At 36.6% G+C, this 20,209-nt stretch overlaps 2 protein-coding genes across 2 annotated transcripts; one reads left to right on the forward strand and one right to left on the reverse strand.

Moving 5' to 3' along the window:
- The first annotated feature begins 1,138 nt into the window (after positions 1-1,138).
- On the forward strand, positions 1,139-9,592 carry LOC121427532 (RNA polymerase II subunit A C-terminal domain phosphatase SSU72-like). Its single transcript, XM_041623976.1, has 5 exons — positions 1,139-1,442; positions 4,864-5,007; positions 5,813-5,952; positions 6,607-6,725; positions 7,482-9,592. The coding sequence occupies exons 1-5, from the start codon at positions 1,372-1,374 to the stop codon at positions 7,581-7,583; spliced, it is 576 nt and encodes a 191-aa protein (XP_041479910.1). The 5' UTR covers positions 1,139-1,371; the 3' UTR covers positions 7,584-9,592.
- A 613-nt stretch (positions 9,593-10,205) lies between these two features.
- On the reverse strand, positions 10,206-18,781 carry LOC121427642. The gene is made up of 6 exons (XM_041624147.1): positions 18,239-18,781; positions 17,108-17,299; positions 13,759-13,931; positions 13,085-13,275; positions 12,193-12,320; positions 10,206-11,083 (listed from the first exon to the last, which is right to left on the reverse strand). Exons 1-6 carry the CDS (start codon positions 18,519-18,521, stop codon positions 10,869-10,871), a joined length of 1,182 nt encoding a protein of 393 aa, XP_041480081.1. The 5' UTR covers positions 18,522-18,781; the 3' UTR covers positions 10,206-10,868.
- Between the last annotated feature and the right edge of the window lie 1,428 nt (positions 18,782-20,209).

Consider the following 20,209-nt stretch of genomic DNA (forward strand, 5'->3'; position numbering starts at 1 on the left):
TTACATTTTTCATGGCAGCCAAGTTTGTCTTTGAGCCATTTCTGTAAAAATTCCAATATTGTCTAATTCTTACAATAGACATCAAAAGAAATAGAGAGTGAGGGACATCGTCGACTGTCTCTCATTTAAATATCACCGAGTCGTTTGTTTGTTTGTTTTTGTTTGTATTGTCTGTATTTATTTCCATATCAAGATAAAATATATAGGCCTACATGATCATTTTTTTAGAATAATTCTTCCTGCACGATTTTGTAGTTTTTGCAATAAATCCAAATACTTTTTAGATGCAGATTGCCAAACAATATCAGCATAATCAAAGTGTGGAAGGATAACTGAAGAATATATTAAATTGTGCATTAAATGGTTGTGAAATAGTAAACGAAATGTCATAACTTTCCTATTAAGGGTATATTGTGTGATTTTTTTCTAAAACCAACATTTTCTTTGGTGGACTTGACCATTAACTTTCTTAAATTGATGGAAATATTAGGTCGGGGTATAATCATCAGACCCAGGAATATGTTGGTTTTTTTGGGGGGGGGGCGGTAGTAATCTCTAGCATGGAAAATGATATTTATTTTAAATGTAGCAATATGCCTGCATATATGGGTAGAAATTGAGTCACATGCTTGAGTCACTGTATTCCGAAAATGTGTATGATACGCTATAAAAAAAACCCAAAACATAGATATCCTTTCCTGAACCAGTTTTTGAAGCCTATATATATTGCAACATATATGTCACTAGCTGTATATTTTTGGGGTGTTTTTTTTTCTAATACACCCCAAATGCCTTAAAATTTGCGGAAGGCCTTCAAATTTTAGTTGGTCTACCACAGTTGATATGTCGACTTTTAATTTCTTTGCAATTTTAATCAAATTTATTCTCTGTCGGGGAGAGTGTGGGAGAACATGACCATCATAAATGTCAATTTAAAATCGGCATACTGGTATTCTTTTTCTGCGAATTCGCGCACTCCGCTCGAACGTTCTACGAAAGCACATTGAAGTAAGATGTCTTCTCAACTATGGTCTTCGCTTCGGTCTAATGCATTTTTATTCTGGGGGGAAATATATAGGCAAAGAAAGGACAATATAAATGATAAAAAGTTTGAACTATAGAGATGCGATAAAACGATAGGGGCTTTTTGCCCACTTGGATTTTACACTTCCAACTTATGAATTACTGATGTCTGGCACCTTCAAAAGTAGGTCCCAGGCAAGGCAAATCATCATTTTTAGAAAATAATTTGTCAAAAAACTTTTGACTCAACTCGTCTCAATTGTATCACCCATCCCAGTACATGGTCTCACCCAGTCTTTCTCTATCTTCTCGTTCTCTCGATAACTATCGGTAAATTTGGTCAGAAAAATGCCTCTAAAAATTGCAGTTGTGTGCTCAAGTAATCAAAACAGGAGTATGGAAGCCCATGCCATATTGAGGTATAATTTAACCCTATTTTTGTGGTGCTTATCACATTTAGAGCATATGCAATGTTGTTTTGTGTGGTGTGTGTTACCTCAGCCCTGGTCCCATTCATTCATATCTACGTTGTTCCCATTGGTCTAAGGCCTAACGCGGCCGCGGCGCGGGCTAATAATTATAACTCGGCCCTACTAGGGCACTTGTTCACTGCAACCATCCTGCCTGTGGGGAATCTAGGTAGGACTATGGTATGCCAATGCTGCATGCTGTACATAGCACACACTTTGGAAAATCATTAAAATATCACTTTTGTGACCAAAAATTACTGATTTCCATACAGTTGCAATTTATTTTTCATAGACATTAGTAATTTGGGAATAATTTTTGTATTCACCAGAGCGCTCAAAAACTTGAATTTTTGGCATATTTTTGTGTACGCCCTCTATTGGTGGAAAGTAATCAGTAGAGGCGCTGGTCCAAAAATTGGGATTGTCCCAGAAAACAAGGATATCCTCATAAACCAAGACAAATCATGTCTTGATAAATTGAGACTGTCCTTGTTTATGGGAACGTTTTTTTTCACTTGCCCCTACGGGACAAAGACAGTAATTACAGAAATTGAGAGTGCTAAAAATAGATTCAGTGACCTCAATTCCCCCCAGTTCACCGTCTATTTTTCATGACTTACCGTCTTCCAATAATCTTGTTATGAAACCTGATATGTTTACATTGACTAGCGCTAGCACACTTGATTGGTGTCGGCACTTGACAGGTGAATGAACATTCCTAGATTTCTTGTGTGAAGAAATCTTTATAAACTGAGACAGTCCCTGTAAACTGGGACGATCCCAATTTTCTGACCAGCGCCTCTACTGGTAATATGGCAAGAAAATTTTCATTTTTCAATCTCTATATTTCATGAAGAAAAAAATAATTAAAAAAATTAAATTTACATAAGAGCCAAGTTATATGATGAATACCTGTAATGAAAAGTGACAGTGTAAGAAAATCAAACATTTGTCCCATGTAAAAAGAGAAATTAAGCCAAACACTGCCACCATTATTTTGCCACACATGGAGATATAACTGAGAACAAGGTTATATTATAACCTTGTTCATTGAATGAGTGCCCTAGGGCACTCATTCAATGAACAAGTTCATACTTTGTTCTCAATTACATCTCCATGTGTGGCAAAATAATGTTGACAATGTTGGATTATTTTCTCTTTTTCTTTTGGACGAATGCTTGATTTTTTTACACAGACAGTGACAGTGACAGTCGGTTTCCAGCACTCGTTCACTGGATACTGCGCTAGTGCTAGTGCTACCAATGGTATGTATGTATGGAAAGTAGTAATTTTGGTTACAAAAGTGATATTTTAATGATTTTTTAAGTGTAACTAGGCATAGTCCATAGACTCTAGTCCTACCTGTAGATTCTCCACAGGCAGGATGGTAGTACCATCCTGCTTATGGAGAATCTAGGCCTAGTACAGGTAGGACTAGAGTCTATGGTCCATAGATTAGAAGTGTAACCAGGCATAGTCCATAGCATAGTATGGACTATGCCTGGTTACACTTAAAAAATCATTAAAATATCACTTTTGTAACCAAAATTACTAATTTCCATACAGTTGCAATTCATTTTTCATTACTAACTTGGGAATGATTTTTGTATTCATCAGAGCGCTCAAAAACTTGAATTTTGGGCATATTTTTCTGTACGCCCTCTGTTGGTGGAAAGTTACATGTCAAGAACATTTTCATTTTTCAATCTCTATTTTCAATTAAGAAAAAATAATTATATCATAACCTTGTTCATCGAATGAGTGGTTTCTAGTAGTCAAGTACAGCATATAGCATTTCATTATCATAACTAAACTTGGCTTTTAAGAAGATTTGAATCTTTAAATTATTTTTTCTTTATTAAAAATAGAGCTTGAAAAAGGAAAATTTTCTTGCCATATTACTTTCCACCATTAGAGGGCATAGACAAAAATATGCCCAAATTTAAAATCGAAGTTTTACTTTTTGACAATTTGAACGCTGTGGTCAATACAAAAATTATTCTAAGTTACTAATGAAACTTGAATTGCAACTGTATGGAAATTAAGAATTTTGGTCACAAAAGTGATATTTTAATGATTTCTTTTAAAGTGTGTTCTCAATACAGCATTGGCATACCATAGTCCTATCTGTAGATTCTCCACAGGCAGGATCGATGGTTGCAGCGAACAAGTGCCCTAGGGCGGGGAGGTCGGGCACCTTAACTCTGGCACCTTAGCTCTGGCCTCTGCAGCCTTAGCTTCATTGGCAGAGCTCCCTGGGTTATGGCCTTGAATTAAGTGTAGAATAAGGCAAGCATATCCATATTTTGTGATCAAGTCAAGTATTAAGACAAGAGTCAAGTCTTAATAAGACTCAATTCAAGAGAACAAGTCAAACTCGGTCAGTTTTTAACTATATAGACAAATAGAGGATCTAAGGAACTCATCAAGTAACGTTAGATCAATAGGGATACAAAATGCATTGTGCAATTTCAATTGATCAGTGCCAGTGGAGAAAACTGTCTCTGACAGGCCTTGCTGCTTGGACTAAGAGTCAGAGTCACCCTCTCGTATTCACAGTCTTTTGTCTAGATCGATCTTGAGTGAAAAACAAAAAGCTGATCAGTGTAACTGTAAGTTGAAGTGTTGTCGTGTGTGTGTGTTTGCTTTTATCTTATAGGGGAAGTTCATTTCAGTTATGATTAATATTCAATGCAGGAAAATTAGAGAAAAATGTTAATTGGTAACGGTATGATGAACATCTGTTTAGGATTTATGAAGTTTTCGGTTAAAGTTTTGATTTTGGGACAAGCAGCTCCTCCATACAAGTATGTCATGTGACATAACATAAATTCATAATTTTAAAATGCAATTTTCTTCAAAATTTGAAAGTGATTTTATTTTTGCAGGGGATATATATCAGACACATAAATATTACCCCTTCTATAAGAAATATGTTTCCATTAGAAGATTAGAAGTTATGGAAATTATATTTCTTCTAGCATATGACATTAAAATTAAAAAAAATCACAACCACTCTTACTTGATTGGGCTTTCATTAAACCTACACCAACATTTTTCCTCAAATTTTCCTTATTTTAAAACCAACTTATTGTCAGGGCGTACTCTTCATTTAAGACTTAATTAGATCTACTTTTGTCTTCCAATTTTGACCAATAGAACAATATTTCCAGTTATCCTTTATTTGTATTACTTTGTAAATTTTTTCTCAAAAAGAGAAAAATACTTTGCATTGGAACAAGGGTGTTGAGTGTCATTGCAGGCCTTCTCCGCAGCACATTTTCACACATTTAAAGAAATGTCCTTGTGTGATATGCCATTTCTATATGTTTTCCAATGCCATTTTTGACTATTTTTGACTTCTTTGCAGCAAGAAAGGCTTCAATGTGAAGTCGTATGGAACTGGTGCCACGGTGAAGCTGCCTGGTCCAGCTGCAGACAAGCCCAACATATATGACTTCAAGACAACATACGAGGAGATGTATCAGGATCTGAAACGCAAGGACCGTGATTTGTATCCTTAATGATAACAGTAATTTATTATGATTATAATGATAACAATATCTTGATGTTATGTTACTTAGGCAACTTCAGTTGAAATTTTGCTCTATTGGTGGGTCAAGCATTATCCTTCTCCAATCATAAATGCTGAGCAAATAGCTTGAAGCCAGAAGGTCCCACTACTACATGTATGTCTTTGGTATAGCTCTTCGTTCATTAGGCAGGTGCTGTACCTGTACCACTGAGCCACTACGCCCTTCTAGTTATTTTTAATTTATTTGAATATATTTAGTACTTAATTTGATATTAAGCTTTCTGTTGCTCAAATGATGATTATAATGATAGCTTGATTGTTTTTTTCCAGAGGATATTAAATTCAGCTATTACCAACCCGGCTTTCGCTCTAATTGTCACTTCCTCAGCAGTGCTCAGCCTCGGTGCATTCAAGGAATTTATCCTACTGGGTACCCATCACTTCACCTGGGTCAAATGCAGCACAATGTTGATAAATTATTGTTATTCAATTGAAGGCCATGGTAATGGATGCCCTTTTGTCCCTCTCACTGGCCTTGAAAAATTATTTCTGTGCATTTTTTTTCATATATGCTGTAATATAAAGACGTGTCCAGTTAGGCAGTGTCTTTGTCTTAACAATTTTGAGACATCAAAAATGTTTTTAATATTCATATTCATTCAGGGTGTGTACTGTAAAATTTGTCTTTAGAAACATTCATTTCTCACCAGCACATATCATTATGTCATTAACACATCAAATTTGTATTCATTGATTGAAAAATCCTGAATTAACTTCTAATTAGATATACACAGAATGGTATTCTACATATGTTAGATAGGAATAGAAGGATAAAGCCAAAGCCAGAGAGATTTCAGAGCACCAAAGAGAAGTTTGATGTTGTTCTCACTGCGGAAGAAAGAGTTTATGATCAAGTGTTGGAAGGTATGTAAAAGCTAAGGTGTAGATCAGGGGAAACTTGGGGAAAATTTTCAAAGTGTTTGTAATTTTGTGATGTCAATTTGAAAGAGCATGTGATATTTTGTAGAGCGTTTGTTGGAAGCTAGTCTTCCGTCCCTCTCCATTTAATTAAATATGTATGGAAACAATTTTACAAGGGGCTTGCCTTTCGTACAATCATGGCTTTTCTTGGCAAGCCCCTCTGTTCCGTTTCATTTACTTATTAAGCCAAAGTCATAGTAGTTCACCTCAGTTCCTGTTTATCCTTCTATTTTTTTCATATTCTATGAATGATGTTGTTTCAGATGTTTTCACTATGTTTTGTTACTTTAATTAAAAGTATTTTGTTGAACAGAAAATTGAATAAATCTAAATCTAAAGCTTTTTTGCTGTAGCTGGGTATTAGGGATTGGTGGATACATGAAAGTCCATGGACTCTTCTAAAGTCTGATCAGCTATTGTCAACAATTGGATTGACATAATATTTTCTAAATTATCTTTCATGATAACTGTCTATCATGTATTTATTCTGATAAAGTATATCATGTCATTGGCATTCAAGATGACCACAGAACACTCCCCATTCCCTTGATGCCTTCTCATGACTCTTGTGATCTTTGACTTTTTACCCTTTAACAGATTTCGAATGCAAGGAGGAAGAAACCCAGATGCCAGTTCACATAATCAACATTGACATTCAAGATAACCACGAGGAGGCCACTATAGGAGCATTTAGAATGAGCAACTTGTGCATAAAGGTAAAGCTTACCTATTGAAAAAAAAGTGAATTCAATGAAAAGAATCCTTTGTAGAATTAAAGGAGAAGTTCACCCTGATGTAAAGTTGGTAAAAAATATATTCAGAAAAAACAAAGGACACCTGGAAATCAATATTTAGCAAATATCCCTCAGAAGAGTTACAGATTTTTTAAAAGGATTTCTGAAATTGAATGTAGGTAGCTCATTCATGTGTCAGGTGATATAAGTTCCATTTCATTCCTTCTTCATTTTATGACATATTCTCATGGTATTTGACACATACACATTGGTCTAGAGGTAAAGGTGTGCAAAACACTTTTTTTAAAGTGCCAGAAAAAAGATGTTACCATATTAACGGTATATCATGGCCAAAACCCCAAGGAAAACTAATTCCAGATAGAATTACTTCCTCAGGTTTTTAACACTTCTCATGAAATTTGGCAGAAATATTGGTCTTTGGGGGAAAAAAAATGCAAGACCCATTTTCCATATATGTTTAAACTGTGTTGCCATGGTAATGACATGGGTTGGGGTATTAATCACCTTCAGTGATATTTCTTTTTTTCTGTTGTTAATTGTTAATGAGATTATGAGCATTAGCTGTATTAGTCCATGTAGCCTCCCCCCATCCCAATCTTTCGCGTTCTTTCTCTCTTCTTTACCCTTGTGTAAAGTTTAGCTAAAAAAAAATGTTTTTAACTTCAGTCTGATTGACATTAAATAATCTTTTTCTTACTTCCATTTATTTCCCATCAGCTTGAGGGGCTACGAGATCTTGACAAGGAAATAGATGAACTAATCCAGACATTTGAAGATGAACTCAACATCAGTGTTTTACATACGCTGTGTTTCTACTGACACTGGTTTTCTTCAGTCTTTAGTCAGGTGCCACAAAGAACTGAATAACTTACAGGAATAGACTGTCCAATTAGGAACTGCTGATAAGACCTTGTTTTTTCAGTCTTCAGAGGCTATTCCTCAAAGAAGTACTTACGGGAAAAGACTGCCCTCAGGAGCATGGTGAGGAAACTTGGGGCTTTCTTCATTCTTCAGTCAGCTGACACTTGAACTAAATCCCTTGCAGCAATGAACTACTATCAAGAACTGGTGGGAAACCTTGGCTTTCTTCAGTCAGGGGCCATTTTTCAAAGAAGTAACTCCGTTATGTGGGCGTGTCTTGGTCTTGTGGTTCTGACACTCACCTTTCAAGCAGAGGGTCTTGGCTTCGAATCCTAACCATGGTGTGTTTTCCTTCAACAACAAATTTTTCCACACTGCTGCACTCGACCGACCCAGGTGATGTAAATCGGTACCCGGCAGGATTATTTCCTTAAATGCACTGAGCGCCAGTGATGGTACATGTAGCTTGAGCTAAAACCGAAGAAATAATAGCAAGCGCTTTGTATACTCAGGCAAAAAGTGCTAATTAAATCCAGCCATTATTATTATTATTATGTTACGGTAAATGGGGTGCCCAGTCGGGAACTGTTGATAATACCTGGTTTATTTCAGTCTTCAGTCAGCGGCCACTCAAAAAACTAAATCCCGTGGATGATTGGTCTGTCCTCTAGAACGTAGCAATATTGCCATGGTTTTCTTCAGCCTTCCGTCAAAGGCCATGCCGCAAAGAACTAGATACCTGACGGGAATGGACTGTCCAGTCAGGAACTGGTGAGAAATCCTTGGTTTTTTATTCAGTCATAGGACACTCTTAACCCATTGACTATGTATTCTTTATTTCCGAATGGACTTTGTACAGAAATCACCCAGTTCCAGTAGGCAGTGGGTTAAAAGAACAAATCCCTTTCGGGAATGACTTTCCTCAGGAACGGGTGATAACACCTTGGTTTTCTTTATTCCTCAGTCAGAAGCCATGCCACAAAATACTAGATCCCTTAAAGGAATGGACTTCTCTGTGGAGATGGTGATAAAGCATTGGTTTTCTTGCATCAGAGGCCACTCATTTGTCACAAGATGCCATTGATTTATATATTGGAATGGAATGTTGGATATCTGTAACCTCAATCTTAGTCTTAAATGATCTCACTCCATTCATTAGATATTGTACTATCATGGTATCAGAAATTAAGTTCAATCCCACACTTACTAAACCTTCCAAAATTGCATTTTATAAGCATTCTGTAAACTTTGTGGGACTCTTCATGGTAACAATGATAGTGTAATCTTGTGATAATTTGCTTCAACATTTATTTGACTTGCAGAAGGCCAAGTTGGTTACTTTATTCTGTATGAATTATGATTCCTCGACCAAAAATACTCTTTTTTAAACAAAATGTTTTTTGTACTTCACAAGCAAATGGCATATTGTTAATAAGCTATAACTGATATTCTCTTTGAAAATCATGAAAAAAAATTGGGGGGCATTTGGACTGTTCAGAATGACAACAATTCATTCTCTTATCTGCAGCAACCCCTTGTTTAATGAATTGGCTTTATGAATAATCACTGTTTTCTTGCACAGCCAAATACTTAGAAACCTTACCTTACCGCTGTTCCTTCTCTTTGAAGAGGTTGGATGTCATGGTTTTCCATCTGTCTCTGTCCAGTGCTATCTTGCAGCATTTGTTTCATATCCCAGAAAAGGACCATAAATTTTATGGTCCTTTTCAGGGATATGTTTATCATGTATGCTGTTTTTCATGAATTTGAATACAATTTTGTGAATTATTGACAATCAATATACAAGTAAAGCAATATAATAGTCATGGCTATCACTGGAGTGCAGACTTTGATGAAACTACTCTTTTAGAATTCTGTCCGTAATTTTTTCTTTGTTTGTATTTACATTTTGTAGGCCAAGGTATATGAATATACCTCTGTATTTTGTTCTTTGTAATAAATCATGCCAAACGCAAATATGTGAATCTTATAAATCAGCATTTATTCTGTTTGAATTTCTAATCTAGTACATCAAGGTAATGGCAATTACTTTGCATAACAAGTAAATACTAAAAAAATATGAAAAATATGTTTTAAAAATATTTTACAGGGCCCCATCTTACAAAGAGTTACGAGAACTTTGCACAATCTTCTAAGTTAACAAAGAGAATCGCACTGAATCTTCAGGAGAACAATGAATTATGAATGTACATCATATCTAGAAAATATTTTGAACAGGTTTGCATTTTTGATGTTGACATTGTTGGCCGTCCATATTTGTGGTTGATTGTATCAATCGTATCAATCGTATCTCTTTGTAAGACGGGGCCCCAGATCAGATCAATCGCAACTATGGAAAGCCAGCAAAGTGAACATATAAAATGTGTGTTTGTTAAAAAAAATCTACATATGAATGTATAACCAAAAATTCATTGATTTCTTGACAATTTGGTGTGTTCTCCTTTGTTTACAAAGGGCATTTTGTGAATTTCCTGTTGAAAAAATTATGACACTAATGGATTTCCATAGAGTTATGATTGAATGGATCGATTGTAACTCTTTGTAAGACAGGGTCTCTGGAAAGTGGAGATTGTAGTGGAGAATAGTAGGGGTATGGGAAAATCGGGATGAAAGGGTGGGATGGGGAAAGACAGTGGTGATTTGAGAGAGAGAGACTTTAATGGAGTAATAATTTGATTTTTTTTTTAAAGATATCCATAATTGAAGAATGTAAAGATGAGGAGGAGATGGGACATGATAAGAAGAAAAAGGTTACAATCCAGTAAAAGAGTTGGTATGTGATAATGGATGATAATAGACACATGAATATGAAATAAAAGAGAGAGGGAGAAAGAAAAAAACTGAATTAACAAAATTTCATAACAGGAAGTTAGATAGCATGAGAAAAAAGGAGGGAAATGTGATGATTGGGAGAAAGATGAAGAAAACAGATAAAGTACAGTCTTAAGAATATAATATAGAGTTCCAAAAGAGTTACTATAAAAATAAAATATGGGGGCAATGTTATTTGTGCTACAAACGTGAGGTGTCAATTTACGGGAAGGGGGTGGCCGCACCAAATTTGCTGGGTAATGTAATTAAGAGACATTTTATTCAATGACCAGCCTCATTAAAGTACCATTGCGCCGAATCTGAACTACATGATGAACTCTGTGATGAATACAGTAGAGGAAATACAATTTTCAAATTTGTTTGTGCTTTTTGAAGATTGTATTCAGCAAACTATTTTGCATAGACGTAGTAATAGGAGCCGTTCCAAGTGTATTTGTTGGACTGCCAGGACCCCATATACGTCATGGCACCGTTGGACGTTGATCTAGGACCAAAGTAGACGGACTCGATCAGGACCTGTTCCGATGCCTGATTGGGTTTTGGAACTTCACCCCATCCACACTTGTGCGATGTGCCAGCAGTGTTACGACAGGTTATCCGATTACCTTGAATGGAAAATAAGAAAGGAAGATATTCAAATCAACAATCAAAATACCTGAGATGGGAAATATATGACCCCAGGGACTGATCAAAGTTTGACCCTGGGATTAACCCAGTGATGTACCTGACATTTTCTTCCAAGCAAAAAAAAGTCAAAGGCTACCAAATTAAAAAAAATGAAATTGGTCCCCAAATGGTCACCACCAGAGAAGAGAAATTGTTAAAAATGAGAAGAAAAATTGATAATGAAATAAGAAATGATAAATAAGTTGGGCCTCGTGGCAAGTTTTCTTTTACCCCCTTCTCTTATCCGCCCCTATACAAGTCCTCATAGCCTTATGTTTCACATACCCACACACCATATCTCTCTCTCTTTCCCCGCAATTTTTTACTCTTTCTCTCTCTACCTCCTTTTTTTTCTTTCTCTCTGTCCCTTTCCGCCTCTCTTCCTCTGTTGATATCCTTCATTTTCTCAACCTACACCTTTGCCCTTCTTGATATCTAACCATCCCGCTCTTCTTCCCTTCTTCCATACTTGACTGACTTTCTTTCTTGACAATTATAAATGCAATCTGTAGGGCCTCTATGGTGACACAACATTCTCTCCGGCGACAATTGCTCCGGGCTTTATTTGGTCAAAGATATACATGATATAGGGTTACGGTTGCAATAGTGTTTTATATTAGGTTTTTTATACAGTGCGTCCCAGAAAAAACGAAACCGAGATTTAGCGATCATTTATCATAACTTAATCATAAATAAAATAGACAAATGACCTACCAATTTAAAGCTTAGAATCTCCCCTTTCATCTGATATTACTAACGTTATTTCTCATTCACGCATGAGTGAGCAAAAAACAATTTGAAGAAAGGATACCAAAAACTCATTTGGCTGGGGGGGGTATCTGGGTTTAAAAAAAAACACATTTCTGATAAGTTCAATATCTGCTCTTTAATTTGATACCTCAATTACAGAAAATGGTCAAGAAATTAAAAAAATCAAGGGTTGAATCCCGGGGGCATATTTTGGTAATTTCTTTAGTATGTGTAATTTACAGCCGAGAAATTGTCGCCTGAGCAAATGTCATGGAACCCTAATGATTATACAACCCACCTCCTGGTAGGAATTCCAGCCTGGTGAAATTCTCTCCGAATCCATCGATGTAGAAAGGGGCACGGTTAAACCACGGAAGGATTCGGGCGTGGATGCGGGATGGGTTGGTACTGTCATCCGCCTGAACGCTTCATGAGAAAATGTGTGAAACATATAGAACTTTACCTCTATAATATAATGTAATATCACCCTGCCTATTGCCAGTGAAGTTGATTTTGTCCCATCATCACTGGTAGAGGACCTGGGTTTATTGTACCTTCTCTATTCGATTATGAAATAAAGATGATTTATATATTGAAACTTGAAAGATCTAACTGATCGGCCCAATCCGAAAATGGTAAGGGGCGGAAATCGCTTAATTTTAATATAGGCCAACGTGAGTAGTGACAGATCCGAGGGCACAACAGCACATGGCCACGTCCACTCCCAACTTCTAAAAGATGTTAAAAATGCCCCTCTCCGACAAAGTGTTCACCTGTTATCTTGAGAGCAAGGTTGTACTTTTTTAATTGAGAAAAAAGATGTCCTAAGGTGGGATAATAACCATAATGATTCCGTGGGAGTTAACGGGTAGAAGGGTTCTTTACCCTTATTAGTTACTTTTATGAAAGAGCCAAGATATGTTTGGGAAATAATCCAGTTTAGATTAAAAACTTTTTAGGATGCATGATGTACGCCCCGGGTGGTGTTTATAGTTTTAAATAAAGAAATGAAAAGCGATTAACGCGGCCCATAATTAGGGAAATCCCAGATCAAACCGTTTACGAGAGTATATTTTTCATATCCAAACATGGGGAGAAGCAAAGTGCTTCCAGTAGTATAATTTCCTTCAGATCTACATATATATACCCCCGCCCCCGGCCCTTTCTCTCTCCATTCCTTCTTTCATTACCTGAATGTTACATCTGTGTGGATCTTGAATGTATTATACTTCATATCGATCATTTCCTTTATCTCTGATGGCTCCATAACCTGTAGTCGTACTTCAATTAGGTCTTCGTCGATGAAGTTCCATACGTTCTGTTTATCCGCCTTACCATACCTGACCCATCCGCCCCCAAACAAATCCATCTCACAGAAAACCTGTCGGAATCGAGCATGATACAATATAAAGCGTTAAACTTTTGATTTTGACATTCACGGATAACATTAATATGCTACTGAAAGTACCGCATCCGACGCAAAAACTTTCCATAACTCCCTCAAACACTTTCAATCTTTCCATCAAGTTGGGAAAGTTGCAGAAATTCGCAAGGTCCAGAAGTTACACGACATCCCGATGGACGATACTTCAAGGTTTATGACAATGGATGCATTTTCATTAATCTCTATCTTACAAAGAAAGTGATATTATAATGACGGCAGTAAATGTGTGATAATAAACAGAATGATTTGTCCCAGATATGGGCGTCTCTGCGTGGACATTTCTCCAAATTAGTTAGATGAATATTCATGTAGGTTTTAATATCTTTGATTTATTTTTTTCTCAAGAAATCCTTGAATTTTCCATATCTCCCTATAACATTGCAAATTTTCAATAAAAATCATTGAAAAGGTTTCTCATACCTCTGTGAAATATCCGTTATCCAAGTAGTAGTGTCCGGATGGTTTGTTACAAGTCAGTTTGAGTTGGTTGCAGGAGACCGCTGGCTTCATGGATGTACCAAGTTCTTCACAATATTGATGGAGGCTGGTGGTCGGTGACGACTGGGATGGATTCAAGGTCATAGCTGGGAATCCTATATCGAACAATAAAATGACATTATAAATGTTACTTTTTGTGCAATATCGGTGTAAATCTTAGTCCAGATCATTTCGCAATCAGAGCCAATTGCCATTTACTAATTGCTATCAAATGGGCTTATTATCATTACTAATAGTAGCAACAGTATAATAGTACTACTAGTAGTAGTAGTGTAGTAGTAGTAGTTGTAGTAGTAGTGTTGTAGTAGTAGTAGTAGTAGTTAGTAGTAGTAGTAGTAGTAGTAGTAGTAGTAGTAGTAGTAGTAGCAGTTTGAAGAAGGAGTAGTAGTGGTAGTAGTGTAGTAGTAATAGTAGTAGTAGTAGTAGTAGTAGTAGTAGTAGTAGTAGTAGTAGTAGTAGTAGTAGTAGTAGTAGTAGTAGTAGTAGGATTAGTAGTATATAGTGTAGTATTGGTAGTAGTACTACTAGTAGTAGTATAGTAGTAGTAGTAGTAGTAGTAGTAGTAGTAGTAGTAGTAGTAGTAGTAGTAGTAGTAGTAGTAGTAGTAGTAGTAGTAGTAGTAAAGTAGTAGTAGTAGTATTAGTGTAGTAGTAGTTTGAAGAAGTAGTAGTAGTAGTAGTGGTAGTAGTAGTAGTAGTAGTAGTAGTAGTAGTAGTAGTAGTAGTAGTAGTAGTAGTAGTAGTAGTAGTAGTAGTAGTAGTAGTAGTAGTAGTAGTAGTAGTAGTAGTAGTAGTAGGAGTAGTAGTAGTAGTAGTAGTGGTAATAGTAGTAGTAGTAGTAGTAGCAGTAGTAGTGTAGTAGTAGTTGTAGTAGTAGTAGTAGTAGTAGTAGTAGTAGTAGTAGTGTATTATTATCATTATTATTATTAGTAGTAGTAGTAGTAGTAGTAGTAGTGGTGGTGTAGTATTAGTATTATTAGTAGTAGTAGTAGTAGTTGTTCTTGTAGTATTAGTATTATCATTATTATTAGTAGTAGTCGTAGTAGTAGTAGTAGTAGTAGTAGTAGTAGTAGTTGTTGTTGTTGTAGTAATATTAGTAGTAGTAGTGTAGCATTATTATTATTATTAGTAGTAGTAGTTGTAGTAGTAGTAGCAGCAGCAATACTGTCAGGGGCAGATCCAGTTTTCGACAATAGGGGGTAAGGTGGAAAAACGTTTTCATCCACATATAACCAAATCGGCTGCTGAGAGCTGTTTTTGTTGATTTCTCTGGAGGGGGAAACCTAATAGTGATTTATTGTCTTTATTCTTACAAACAATATAAATAATCTGATATTTTTACAAAAACAAGAATTTATTCATCTTTTGTAACATTGAAAAGAAATGGGATTCTTTTTAAATGAACTATGCAAATGCAAAGCGCGAGATGGAAATTGTTGATATTCCGTTTGAAACTGCAGATTTCAAAAAACATTTCCAATTTAGAACAACCTAAGTTCCTCGACAAACAATACGAGCGTGAAGCGAGAGTTATTTTTTTCAGATCTGGACCTATAGAATTTGACTTAGAAACGGCGCATTCTGAGCTCATTTACTTATCATGAAAATGATCGATATCTTTCTTATTAAATTATACAAGCGCGGAGTGCGAGCCGAAAATTGTTACATGATATGGAAGAAGTTTCATCACCACGTTTTATTCACTTGCCTTCTTCCTCTTAGTTCACATCTTCTTTTTTTTCTAAACTCTTTCCCCCTTTTCTCCCCCTTTGTCTTTTTGTGCCACCAATAAGGGGGCAGGGGCGGCCACTTCGCTGGATTAATCTAAATCCTATTTGCATTATTATTATCATCATTATTTTCATCTGATATCAATATTGATTTTAATATTGATATCATTGTTATTATTATTATTATTATAATCATTAATCAGTGTGATTATTATTAATCATTATAATTCATCATAATTATATATTGTAAAGTTCGACGGTAAATTATTTGGGGGATGATTACACAGGGCATCCCCCTCTCCGAATAATGAATGAACATATATCCCCAATCCCTCTGGATTTACGCCCGTGGAATCAACATTCGCGTACGTCAGAGATTAGATTAGAATGGAGAAATTTCGTTAAAATACACATAATACATCATCATTAGGACCGGGTTGAGAAAATCAATTATATTGGCATTACAGACCATTGAAAGCCTGGAAAGGAGAATGAAATATGTATTTGGTACAATCCGCCGTCCCACATCAGGAGTGAGACTTTCCGGTACTCACTTTTTCTCAATTGATTTTTTATTAAGTTACAACAAAATATATTGTGAAAGAAATGTAGTGAAATAGTGAAATATGTTGAACTAGTTCTATATCCACACACACGCACCCTCTCATTCACATATATGGGGTTGCCACGCAGTCAAGCTTAGCTTATAGTGGCAACCCCTGCAACCTTCTAACAATCGATGTATATTAATAGAAAAGGCAATTATGTTCAATGTTTTGCTTGTCAGTTATACGTATATTATATTACCTTTTCATTGTTAATGTGTTTATGAAAAAGTGTTGCAGAAACCAATAAATGAAAATGAAATAAATTAATTAATTTATATCTTAAACATTATATGTAACTCGAGTCCTGGGGTCTGTTGCAGAAAGAGAAAAGTCCAAAATGCGCGCTGTTGATTGGTTGAAAATCAAGTTGCGCATGATTTTTAGAGTTGCGTTTGATTGCAACTCTTTCTGCAGCGGGCCCCTGGAGCAAATACCACTGTGACATTATACGTTGCGACTTGTGACGTTATGCATTAGAAACTTTTGCTGCGACATGTGATGTAATGCGTTAGAAAAGTCAAGACATTATGCGTTGACTTCGACATTTTGCGTTGGTGTGACATTGGGTAATTTCAAGTTCAGTGTTGACCTTTCGGTGTTGGTGTTAGGTCAATTTTTACATGAGCATAACACCAAACAAAGAATGAAGATAGTCCGTAAGTCGCTCACTATAGTTGTTGAGATGTCAATAATGTGATCTGAATCAGTTTTACAAACTCTGAATAAGTTTTGGAGCTAGGGGAAGCACACCAACGCCAACACCGGACTTGAAATCACCCATTATGCGTTGCAGCGACATTATCGGTTGTAACAAGGGCTACCCTGATTGTTTAGCCCATTTACTACTGGAACCAAACATTCCCCCTACAAAGTCAATGGGAATATCTGAATTTAGTATTTAATAGGTTAACGAAATAAATAAAATAATAAATACCTTTCATCAAGTTGTGGACACCAAGTGCTTCTGCCTCCGAACACGTCTCGCCATCATCAGCAAGAGCTACGCTCATTGCCGCCAGGGCTAGTTTCTTGAGTTTGTTACTCGATCGCTCAAGATCAGAAATCCTAGACTCTAGTCTTGCCATCTTCTCCTGCATCTCGTCAACTTTGACTGAGTCCTCAATTTCTGGGAGAGAAAAAAATCAAAAATAATCCTACATGAATGTTCATCTACCTTTTTTTGTGTGAAACGTCCACGCAGAGACGCCCATATGGAGGACAAATCATTTTTAAAGGGCTATATGATATCAAATTCATTATCACATATTTACTGCCGTCATTTTAATATCACTTTCTGTGTAAGATAGAGATTGATGAAAATGCATCCATTTTCATGATGTGTTTACTTCTGGAGTACTTCTTCTATATTTCTGTCTGACAAGTTTTCAGATCTGACATTTTCCCTTGATTTTGATGAATCGTTATTACTATGGCAACTGTAGGATAAAATGGGACTTGTCGGATGAAACGTTCAAGAAGTAATTTCATAAAATGTTGCCGTCACGGTGGAAGAGAATTATATCAACTTGTATTCAATTCAAATTCAAAAGGGGCCAAAAAATACAATAAAGGCCAAATAGTGATCAATCAAAAAAAATGATTAAGTGACGTTCACATCCCTTCCCATTCTCCGTTCTTATCAAACTAGAATAGGCTTACAGTACATACCGGTGCGATATTCATAAAAAATATTTTCAATAAATCATGACTGTTGACTGCAATGAATTTAATTGTTATTGGTATCGAGAATATCTATGACGTTCATGAATGTTTTTCTTTTCTCACTTTTAACCAACCTTTGCTGATCATTCGATATTTACCCCGTTTTCGATTTTTTTTTCCTTCCAAAGTAATTGTCATAATTCGTATGTCAATGCTGTAACAGACATACCGCGCAACGCACTTCTTAAGCAAATGACAACCTCTGTCTGTATTAGCACCCCCTCTCTCTCTTTATCCTTGACTTCGAATCTTTCTATAACTTTCCATCCACGCTCAATCGTTTTAGTACTCTGATTGAATTTCAGCACCAATTCGATCACAAACATATAATAGCCAACATCACCTTCAGCTAATTGATCGACAAGATCAACAACGCCATCCCGACCATTCATACCACTCCTAGACGCTGTCGTTGTCGCCATCGTAGTCGTTGGTGCATCGCCTTCCTCTCCATCGTTCGCGTCCGAGGCCGAGGAGCTGGGCTCGAAGAAACTTGCCAAGTATTCGTCAGTGGGATTCGGTGATCGCACACCCTTAGCGGCCACGCAATCGTGGAGGTCGATGACCATGGTCGTGAGCAGGAGAGTGAGGAACGCCTTCATCGTCTTCCCACGTGTACCCATCATCGATGAATTCCTAGTCGATCAACGAGGAAACATAAACACCGTATTCCAGAAATCACTTCAATCAGTCTTGGTTCAGTCAAGATCAGAATAAAGAAAAAAATCAGAATCTAATCTGACTTATCTCATGGTAGTGGGCCTTTATAAAGATGAAACTATCAACGAAACTTAGGGATACGTTCAGAAAGTTAGATCCAGATGGTAATGCAATGAAAACTCTTTGTTGTACACTGTACTCCTGTCCTTTGTGAAGATTCACGATGGTTTCACTTTCCATGAAAACGAGCGGTTGGGTCTTAACCGTATAGCCAGTCGTTTCATTTTTCCTAAAAGGAGGCAGGTCACTAATGATATCTGATCGGGGGATGGGGAGGGGGGCAAAGTGTCCTACACTGTAAAAACTGTGGTGTTAAAACTGACACCAGTTGGTGTTAATAGAGGACCACACCCTGAGGTGTTAAAATTACACCCTAGAGATTGAACATCACACCAAAGAGTGTAAATGTAACAACCGAAGGTGTTGTAATAACACCTATGGGTGTAAAGCTAACACCAACAATTAAACACCGATGTAAACAACTGGTGTGGTCCTCTATGGGGTTAAGGAAATGCAATGTGAAAAGCATATGTACACCGGTTAACACCACAGCCTTTTTGCTGTGTAGTCTCACGTACTTTTGATTTTTTTTTTCGTTGAAATTGCTTCCGGATATTGTAATGACCATTTAAATCAGGGACGGCATCCAGATATTTTTATTGTGGCGGGGGGGGGGGGGGGGTTGACCCGAATGTGACGACTTCATTTTGAACGCTTGAAATATATCAAGCTTATAATGTTTCACAGCACAGGTCTACCTCTCTTTATCAATATTTTCTTTCTTCTCTATTTCACTCTTATCCCTCTTCATTATATTTATTCTCCTCGATCTGCTCTCACTATACTTGAAAATCATAAGGGGAAGTAGTCCCCTGACCATCCCACATCTATATTGTGCCGCCCCTGCAAAAAAATATGTTTGTCTCTCTCTACCCCACCCTTGAACTACGCCATTCAATGTCTATTCCAAGGATTTAATATACGACAAACTGCAACTGGGATTGATTCCATAGAGAATGAGGTAGTCAAGGGCACTCGTAGTTAAAAAAAAAGCGGCATTCATTGTCGCAAATTTGAGTCAATTACACTTTGACCGAGAAGTTGAGGGGAAGGGAGTATGATCTGTGCACTCCTGTCGCATAGAAAAAAACTCAAAACAATTGCAAACCGACAAACTTACTTGATAGAAGACCAAGGGCAACACCTTGATGTTGTTGGGGATGGAACGAGACGACATAACGGTGACGTCATGTTTTCTCACTTGGATGGATTAAACGGCCTTATATTCCCTTTTTCATTTCATTTACATTTAGATAGGGATGGAATAAAAAAAGGGGGAAATAAGCAATTTTGACTAAATATTGGGCTAGTGGGCTATTAATTCACAAAATAAGAACGCATACTTCTCAAAGGGAATGGGTTTGGATATGACCCTTGAGAGAAAGTGGAACAATGTGGACGTATTTATGACTATTCTTTAAAGGTCAAGTCCACCTCAGAAAAATGTTGATTTGAATCAATAGAGAAAAATCAGACAAGCACAATGCTGAAAATTTCATCAAAATCGGATGTAAAATAAAAAAAGTTATGACAT

This window comes from Lytechinus variegatus, chromosome 14 (genome assembly GCF_018143015.1).
Source record: "Lytechinus variegatus isolate NC3 chromosome 14, Lvar_3.0, whole genome shotgun sequence".
Taxonomy (NCBI): Eukaryota; Metazoa; Echinodermata; class Echinoidea; order Temnopleuroida; family Toxopneustidae; genus Lytechinus; species Lytechinus variegatus.

What these genes read in the sequence shown, in the direction of transcription:
- LOC121427642 (XM_041624147.1), bottom strand. Translation starts at nt 18,521, where the DNA reads ATGATGGGTACACGTGGGAAGACGATGAAGGCGTTCCTCACTCTCCTG. An exon ending in TGTCCACAACTTGATGAAAG is followed by an intron (nt 13,932 to 17,107) that starts GTATTTATTATT and finishes TGTTCGATATAG; the next exon opens with GATTCCCAGCTATGACCTTG. An exon ending in GCTGGAATTCCTACCAGGAG is followed by an intron (nt 11,084 to 12,192) that starts GTGGGTTGTATA and finishes TTTCCATTCAAG; the next exon opens with GTAATCGGATAACCTGTCGT.
- LOC121427532 (XM_041623976.1), top strand. Translation starts at nt 1,372, where the DNA reads ATGCCTCTAAAAATTGCAGTTGTGTGCTCAAGTAATCAAAACAGGAGT. An exon ending in TTATGATCAAGTGTTGGAAG is followed by an intron (nt 5,953 to 6,606) that starts GTATGTAAAAGC and finishes ACCCTTTAACAG; the next exon opens with ATTTCGAATGCAAGGAGGAA. An exon ending in TGAGCAACTTGTGCATAAAG is followed by an intron (nt 6,726 to 7,481) that starts GTAAAGCTTACC and finishes ATTTCCCATCAG; the next exon opens with CTTGAGGGGCTACGAGATCT.